General features: G+C 37.4%; 1 protein-coding gene across 1 annotated transcript; it reads right to left on the reverse strand.

Annotated features, from left to right (window-relative positions):
* Positions 1-4,783: 4,783 nt before the first annotated feature.
* gdf6b (growth differentiation factor 6b) lies at positions 4,784-6,817 on the reverse strand (the record flags this gene model as incomplete). Its single annotated transcript, XM_084131420.1, has 2 exons — positions 4,784-5,673; positions 6,460-6,817. The coding sequence occupies 2 exons, from the start codon at positions 6,815-6,817 to the stop codon at positions 4,784-4,786; spliced, it is 1,248 nt and encodes a 415-aa protein (XP_083987546.1).
* Positions 6,818-8,817: the final 2,000 nt, after the last annotated feature.

The raw sequence follows: 8,817 nt of genomic DNA on the forward strand, positions 1-8,817 counted from the left end.
CGTCCGAAGCAGATATGAGGGAGAAACACCTCATATGTGCCGCTCACAAGTACTATAATAAGGGTCGTTCCTTACCATTAATGCTTGGAAAACACATCTCCTTCGATTAATAATAATGGCTAGTGCAGTGGCTGGGATATAGTACATAAACCTACCAACGTCCGTTACCATGGTTTTAGGAATGATTTTACTTATCGCGAGAAGTTTTAGTCGAATAACATCAGTTAATGGAAACGTCGTCATTTCGCAATAGTTTTTTGTCGACATTTAGAAAAAATAGCAAAAGTTTTGCGCAAATCTGTAATGGAAACGCGCCTACTGATGTCAAGTCTGGTGTGTCATGTCTTAACATGGCATGTTCAAATAAGTGTATAGTGTATAGACCTTATGTAGCTCCGCCCCTTTTCAGCACTGTGCTTTAAATTGTATTTCCACAGCATGAAGGTAAGATCTTTATGAATGAACCCCTCGTTTTAAAATCTTCTTGGTCTACTGCTATTTGTTATGTTATGACATCTGCTTCAACCATTACAAGGATCATTATATCTTTTGTTAACTCTACAATAAGTGAATCCACTTCACCAGCTAATTACTCGCCGACGGCGATGCCATAGAAATATACAGAGCTACCGCAATAACGGAAATTCAAACACAAAATTCTAAAGATGGCTACGTGCTTGTTTCTCTGGCGCATATGGTCCTTTTTGTTTGACAGCACTTTCATTATATGTGTTTGTTGTGTGGAAAAGAGACATCCTGATCTCATTAGTATTGATATTGTTTAATATATTTTAAAATGTAATTTATTCCTGTGATGACAAAGCTGAATTATTTCCAGGAGTTCCACTCCATTCTTTTAGAAAGATTAAAAGAACAGCATTTATTTGAAATAGAAATCTTTTGAAATATCCGTCCTTACTTTCACTTTTGATCAATTTAATGCATCTTTGCTGAATATAAGAATATTACTTTATTTTCTTTAAAAAAATCTTGATAATGGTAGTCTGCATGTATTGATAGCACATAACGTTTTACATTTTAGAAATGAAACTGGTAAATAAATGTGATGAAATTGAACATATTAATTGTCATTGATTAAACACAATAAAACTATCGTAATTATTTCATGATTTCAATATTTTCAAAATGTTCTAAAAAATGGTGTTCTCAGAATGTTTTCTTTCAACGTTATGATATCGTTCATCAAATAAAAACATTAAAAAAAAAAAGTTCAATATTTTCAAAATGTTCTAAAAAATGTTGTTCTAAGAATGTTTCTCTCAACATCATGAGAACTCACACCATTTATTAATAATGTTATAAGAACGTTCTATAAATGTTATTTAAAGAATGTTTTATCTTAACATTTTGTTCCCTGTTAACTGGGATCCCTTTACGACTGTACTAAAAACACTGATTAATAGATGGCAGAATGTGGCTTGATAACCTTCACTTTTACCATCACTGAATCCCAGCATACGATCCATCCACAGATGTCATTTAGAGACACGACATTCCAGTCCATTGTTGTCCAGCAGCTGCATGGCACAGTGTGTCTTATATCTTCATGTGTTTTACGGGCGAACGGGGACTGACAATGTGTCAGAGAGACAGAGAACTGGTGTAATAGCATCGCACACATTCCTTCCCCTTGTTCTGCCGCGTTGATTGCTTCCTCTCTCTTTACTGGATGTGTTAAACGCACACAGTGGCGAGAGACAAAGAGATGCTTGACCTTTGAACTCTGACTAAAAGCAAGCCTAATCTTAAGTTAGCATCCTTGGTTTTTGTCATTGTCTTTTCCCAGACAGAGAATGAATGCAACTTTGGTACCGGGGTCAGAGCCGTTCAACAGTTCTCCGTTTACCAATAGATGTGAGTTTGTCTCTCTCTCTCTCTCTCTCTCTCTCTCTCTCTCTCTCTCTCTCTCTCTCTCTCTCTCTCTCTCTCTCTCTCTCTCTCTCTCTCTGTGTGTACGTGTTCCTCTCTATTCACGCAGACACACAGCCCACCCAGGGAAGGTTGTGCTGAGTGTCTGTTGACCCCTTTTTCACCTTTGCTAAACACTGCAATTATCTCCCTTCAGCTCTTTACAGGGAAGGAACACAGATTACTTGGATCTTTGTATCTCGAGTTTGCATAAATGAAAGCAGGGTGCCGGGTATTTCTCTTGAGAAGTCCCAGTTTTGAATTACTCTTTCCCTTCCCACTTGTCAGTTAGTGTTCTCACTGTGTAACCCAGACCAGTGCTGGTGTAGAAAGATGAGAATAGAGAGCTGCACTTCCTGTAAAAAATCTACCGGTCACAATATTGTTGCGTAGTGTATATCTGTAACAGCTTGTGACTTAGCACAGTACCCTCAAAAGTGCACCTTTTTTTTTTTTTTTTTTGCTTATCTACCTGTGAAAGGTGCTTAACATGCACGCTGAAAGTATTTTATGTACCCATTTTGGGGTAGACAAGATACAAAGGTCTCCTTTTAGGTTACTACGCTTGTACCCCTAAAAGTTATACTCTTTTGACAGATAAAAATATTAATGGCATTTCTTTCAAGGCTCAGATTGATGCTGATGAATATACTGCATATATAGGACAATTAATTCTAAATTCTTCATACTTTCATTGGAGGTACTAGATGAGAAATCTTCAATTTTATATATTCACACTACCATTCAAACGTCATTTTAAATGCTCACCCAGGTTGCATTTATTTGATCAAAGATACAGAAAATACAGTACTATTGTGAAATATTATTATTATTTGATGCTCAAGAAACATTTATTATTATTTTCGTGTTGAAAACAGTTGTTCTGCTTAATATTTTGGTTGTGATACATTTCACTTTTGAACGGTAGTGTACAGTCATTGTCAGAATTATATTGGCAGTGGCACCCTTGGTAATATGATCAAAGAAGGGTGTAAAAATAAATCTGCTTTGTTTATCCTTTTTATCTTTCATTTAAAAATATCTTCTAACCTTTCACTGAAATTAAACTAAATGTTTTTTTCTAGGAACATGAAATTGTTTAGCTATGACTTCTTGTTTCACAGGAGTATAAATAAGGCCAAATTCCCTTAATCCTCCATCACAATGAGTAAAACCAAAGAATACAGTTCTGATGTGTATCAAAAGATTGTTGAGCTTCACAAAATAGCATCACATTTTTAAAGCATCAAAAATTCTCATTAAGAAGTTCCAATCAACTAAAGATGTTACGGATCTGCCTGGAAGAGGACGTGTGTCTATATCGTCCTAATGCATGGTGAGGAGGAGAGTTTGAGTGGCCAAAGACTCTTCGAGGATCACAGCTGGAGAATTGCAGAAATTAGTAGAGTCTTGAGATCAGAAAGCTTCAAAACAAAAAAATCAAACAGCACCTACATCACCGCATGTTGTTTTGGAGGGTTTCAAGAAAAATCATCCTTGCTCATCCAAAAACTCCAGCATATTCAGTTGTCAGACACGACTGGAACTTCAGACCGGAACTTCAGACTAGACCGGATTCTAAGGTCAGATGAAACAAACAAACAAACAAACAAAAAGAGCTTTTTGGCAGCAAACCCACTCTGGTGCAAACAGGGATAAAAAGTACCCCATGTGTACGATTAAGTATACCGCTGTATCTTTAATGTTGGGGGCCTATTTTTTTTTTTTTGGTGGAGGTCCTGGACATCTTGTTCAGATTCATGGCATCATGGATTCTAGCAAATACCCAACAGATAAACAAATCTAAACTTGACAGGCTCTGCTAGAAATCTTATAATGGGCCATGGTTGGATCTTTAATCAGGACAATGATCCAAAACAAACATCAAAATCAACACAAAATGCATCACTGAGCACAAAATGAAGCTTCTGTCATGGCCGTCCCAAGTCCTCTGACCTGAACCCTGTAGAAAACTGAGGAGTGCACCAACATGGACCTGGGAATTTGAAGGAACTGGATTCTGTGTGGAGGAATAGTGTCTGATCTCTTGTCAGATGTTCTCCAAACTCATCCCCCCTTCCCATTTTCATGTTAATTGTTAGTTAATTGTGAGAATTAAACCCTAATCCAAAGTGTGACCCTTTTTAAATTATTATTAATGATCTAATCTGAGATCCGCTGAGAAGCAATAACAAAAAAGCCATTATTCAATTAGAAATATTTAAGAAATATATATAATTTCTTGGTATTTTATTGGAGGAATAATGTGGTTCACACCTTTTATGAAATATTTACAGACCCTTTTATGATGTTAATCCCTCAAAGGAAGACATATACATGGTAACATAATTTGCACAATGAGGTAGACAGATACAGTAACTAAAATAGCTTATTAGATGTGTGAAAAATTATTACTGAATAAATGATAGCACTTAAAGAGAATAATAACTTAAATTAAAATTAGTACCTGTACAATTTAAAAAAAAAAAAATCATTTAATTACATATCAATCCATAAAATACAGCTATGTAAAGCAGTAATGAAGTTGTCTTGTACACACAAACAATTTAAAATATAAAATGCCCAGTAAAGTGGAACTAGGAGTAATGTTTTCATGTACAGTAGCAGAATAACCAGTAAAATGTGGAAGATTTGTTTTAGTTCTTCCTCTTTTTGTGCTTGTATTCCAGTCTAAAGTCATAATTCCAGATAAGCGTTAGCCAACAGCTGTGACTACAGTAATGTAATTTCAGCTAAGGCTTCCAGTAGTGTTGAAGACACATGAGCAAGTCAGGCACTTATTCACACAGCAGTCTGATTTATTTACAGTCCCTCATAAGTTTGAACAGCACCATCACCTGCAGCCGCAGGACTCCACCACCATATCTTCATATTGCTTGTATACAACGTTATTTCCAGCGTCGATGTACAGGATGCTGATGGGACTGAGTTTGGAAGGGACGCAACAGCTGGGCGGCATGTTGCTGGGGTTCATGGAGTTCATTAGAGTTTGTATGATGGCGTGATTGGTTGGCTCCAGGTGAGAGCGGAGGGGGAAGTCACACATGCCCTCACAGTGATACGCCTCATAGTCTAATGGAGCGATGATCCAGTCGTCCCAACCCAACTCCCTGAAATTCACCTGCAAGTGCTTTTTGCTGCACCTAGATTTGGACTTTTTGCCGTGCCTCTTGCCATGGCGGCTGGGTAGAGTTGTCCGTCTGCTCCGTCGGGATTTCAAGTGAGGTCCTTTTTCCTTCCCAGGACTATCCAGACCCCACAGTTTAATCTTCTCCCTCTTTTCATAGAAAATGCTTTGTCTCTTTTTTGACCTTGTGAAAACAACCAGTATGGCTTTCTTTAGTTGCGGGCGGCCATGTCTGTGAAATCCAAGATATTGCAAGTCGATTTCCCTCTCAGGATTATCTAGCGTCGCCTTGAGCTCCAAACAGAAGCGGGTCCCGTGAGAGTGGTGCTGACGTTTCTTAAAAGTCTCCCATACGTCAAAAACCTCCCATTTTGGTTTATGTGCATCCTCCAGATCCAAGGTTTTGGAGTCAAGCACAGTGTGTGACTGACAGGAGAGCAGTTGTATCTCCACTGGGCCCGTCTCTGATGCTCGGAACATCCCGGAGATCTTTGTGTATATCCTCAGCTCGGCACCCAAGAGCTCCACGTTTTCAGAAAGGGTCGATACGTCGAATAAGTATTTCTGTCTCCACAGTGGGGAGTTCAAAAGGTCATCTGGAATAAAAGAGCACACATATTTAGTGACAGTGATTTATTTACAATGTCAGTTAGAGAGGCATAAAGAGGAAAAAGTGTGAATGCAGATGAGGAACACATTTTCAACCAATTATGCTGAAATTTCTTTCTTTGATATAAGTTGTAAAATTAAGTTGCTTTTTAAATTATTATTTATTATTCTAAAGTAGGGTAACACTTTATTTTAAGGTGAAGTAGTTACACATTACTACATGTATTTGCTATAGTAATAATAGTAAATTATGCATTATTACAAGTTTCTAAGCCTAAACCAAACCAAACCCTAACCATAACTCTACAGTAAGTAGCCTACATTTAAATAAGTTAATTAATATTACTCGGTACTTATTTGAGCAAGTACAATGTAACTGTCACCTTATATATAAGTGTAACCTACGTGTAAAGCAATACATTTGCATAATAATAAAGTATTATTAAGTATTAAAAATATGATAATGGAATTTCTATCATATTTTAAAAACAAAGTAATCAAACTAGACCTACTAAACAAACATATATTAGTGCAATTACTAATTTTCAGTGTTTTTTACATTCAGGAGGATTATTAATTTTCCTTTGCCACTTTAATCGCCAAGATCTAATAGCAAAATAACCGCATTTTCTCTGGGTGTTTTTTTTTATCTTAAACGCACCTGTGCTGTAATCATTCTGACACTCATAGAAAAGGGGAAAACAAATTTGGAAAAAGGCCATTTATGAAACCTAAAGTTATAGATCAGATTAAAAACAAATCAAACAACTAACCTTGGCCCTCGTCCACAAAACTCGTTATGGTGTTTGCGGCTTTTGACGAGCGGAAAAAACTCGCGTTCAGTCCCAGTTTTTCAGCCGCGGAAAAGGTCTTGTAGATGGAGATCATGTAATCATGAGGTTCAATCGCATCCTTCATCCCCCGTTGTGACTGTATGGCTCCAGATAACAGTGATGCTGACAATATACTTTTGCCTTGTTTGGCTCTTCTGTGTCCATCAGCAGAAGCAGACCTGGAGACTTTCATCCCTTTGGATGCGTTTGGAAACACAGGATTCATTGAGTGGACACACAGAAAATGCAAAAGAAAAGTAAAAGTCAAAAATATCCCAGACACCCCACAAGCACACATCTTGTAAATGCACAAGAAAAAAAGAAGGACCTGCTTGGGGAAAAACAGGAACACATCACATGTGTGTGTGTGGAGGAGCGCAGACTGAGAGCAGCTCCCTCTGAAGAACAGCCTCCTTAAGTAGCCTACAGTCATGACATTATTAGCTCCAACTCAATCCAAACAAGACTTCTACTCTTTACTACCCAGCTTTAAGATATTACTGTCCTCCTTCATGTCCCTATAATTTAACATGCGTGATTTTAACAGTAAAACATGTCTAAGTAGGAACGTTTTCTATTTTATTGATTGATAAGGTTTTATAATCAGAGCCAAAGTAGGCTACAGTATCGCATAACATAAATATGGATCTAACTGCTGAGTAGACTATGAGAAACAAAGACAAAAAAGAAAGAAAGAAAGAAAGAAAGAAAGAAAGAAAGAAAGAAAGAAAGAAAGAAAAATCGTGATTGTGATTGACAGATTGTGTTTTTTCCCCCTCAGTTCTGCAGGTGTCAGTGTGAGGACTGAGCACCGTGGACTTTACCTCCCTCTAGTGGTTAAACGTGTTTTTTTTTTTCAATTCAGACAATAATTCAAGGTCCATAAAGCTCTTGATTCTAACTTGGCCTTATGAAAAAGTAACATAGTTCTTGTAATTGTTTAACTATGGCATTTGTTACAATGAGGATATAATTAAGGTAAGACCATTGATGGCTCCTCATTACAATACTTAGGCCAATGTTTAGATTTTTTTTCTTCTTTATTTTATCTAGCATTTGTTATGAAAAATAGCAACCTACACAGGTAGGACAAATATCTACAACATGCAGTTGTAATATAAATCTTTATAGGGGGAAAACTCCCTTAAAGGTGAACTAAGTAACTTTTTACCTTAACCGAACAGCTTCGGAGTCATTGGAATAGTTATATGACTTTTTTCGGGTTGAATGGTGGTCCTCTCGCACCCCCCAAGCGCCTGTGAGCCAAAAAACCACCCTTGCAACTTTGGACCGGCAGGCCACCGGCCGCAGCATCAGGAAGTATCGCGTGATATCAGGTCCTGAAAATTCTGTCATTATTGCGCTCCCTCACGCTGTTCGAACCCGAATGAAGAAGACATTTTAAAGAATGTCCCATCTGCTTTGATGTCGTTGATCTATAGCCTCTGGTATCTGAGAGTCGCCAACGAGTTTTTCGACAGTGTTGTCAAATATCTATTCCGAAGCTGTAGGGGGAGCTCTATAGAGAAACCTGCAAGCAAAAAGCGAGAATACAGCGAAGAAATTCCCGAAATTGCACAGCCCTGCTTTAACAGATTAGGCTATCTATTACAAATTCTACAAGAAGTTAGTCAAAAATTACCACAATAAATACAATAGAATGTGAGAAATTCTAGTAAAGTAATTTATGTTGGTGCAGGATCGTACCGTTAATATAAGCTCAGAACGCCAATGTATATAATTAGCCTGATTCTATAGTAGCCTGATTTGTTTTGGTGTGGGCGGTCAGAGTACCAGCAACATGTGAGAAGTGCCAGTGAGCACGAAAAAGTAAGGGTAGCCTATGCTACAGATTAAAATATGGAAGTGCGTACCGGTGTTGTGCCGAATTCTGAAATTGCTTACCCTACCTTTAAGGACAGAATTTTCCTTTGATGTATTTATTTATACTTTCAGACTTTATTTGTAGATACTTAAAGTCACCATGGAATCTTTGACAATTCTAAATGATAGACTAAAATATTTATCCATACACAATTTTTTGAATTCATGTTCCTCATAATCTTTAATCAAAATAACTTCCCCTACCTCTTGCAGCGACGTGTTAACTGGACTGAGGGCTAGACAAACTGTCACTCACATGAGATCACAGTAATAACAAACCATAACGATCCAATTGTTTCCCGATGGACAAAATCAAGTCCCGCCCAACATTCGTTTCACAACTTTGATTTTAATGGAAATGTTTGGCGTCTATATGTTCAAGAATTTAATGCAGAAAAAAGACAACAGAAGTAT

The sequence above is a fragment of the Abramis brama genome, assembly GCF_963993115.1.
Source record: "Abramis brama genome assembly, chromosome: 12".
NCBI lineage: Eukaryota > Metazoa > Chordata > Actinopteri > Cypriniformes > Leuciscidae > Abramis > Abramis brama.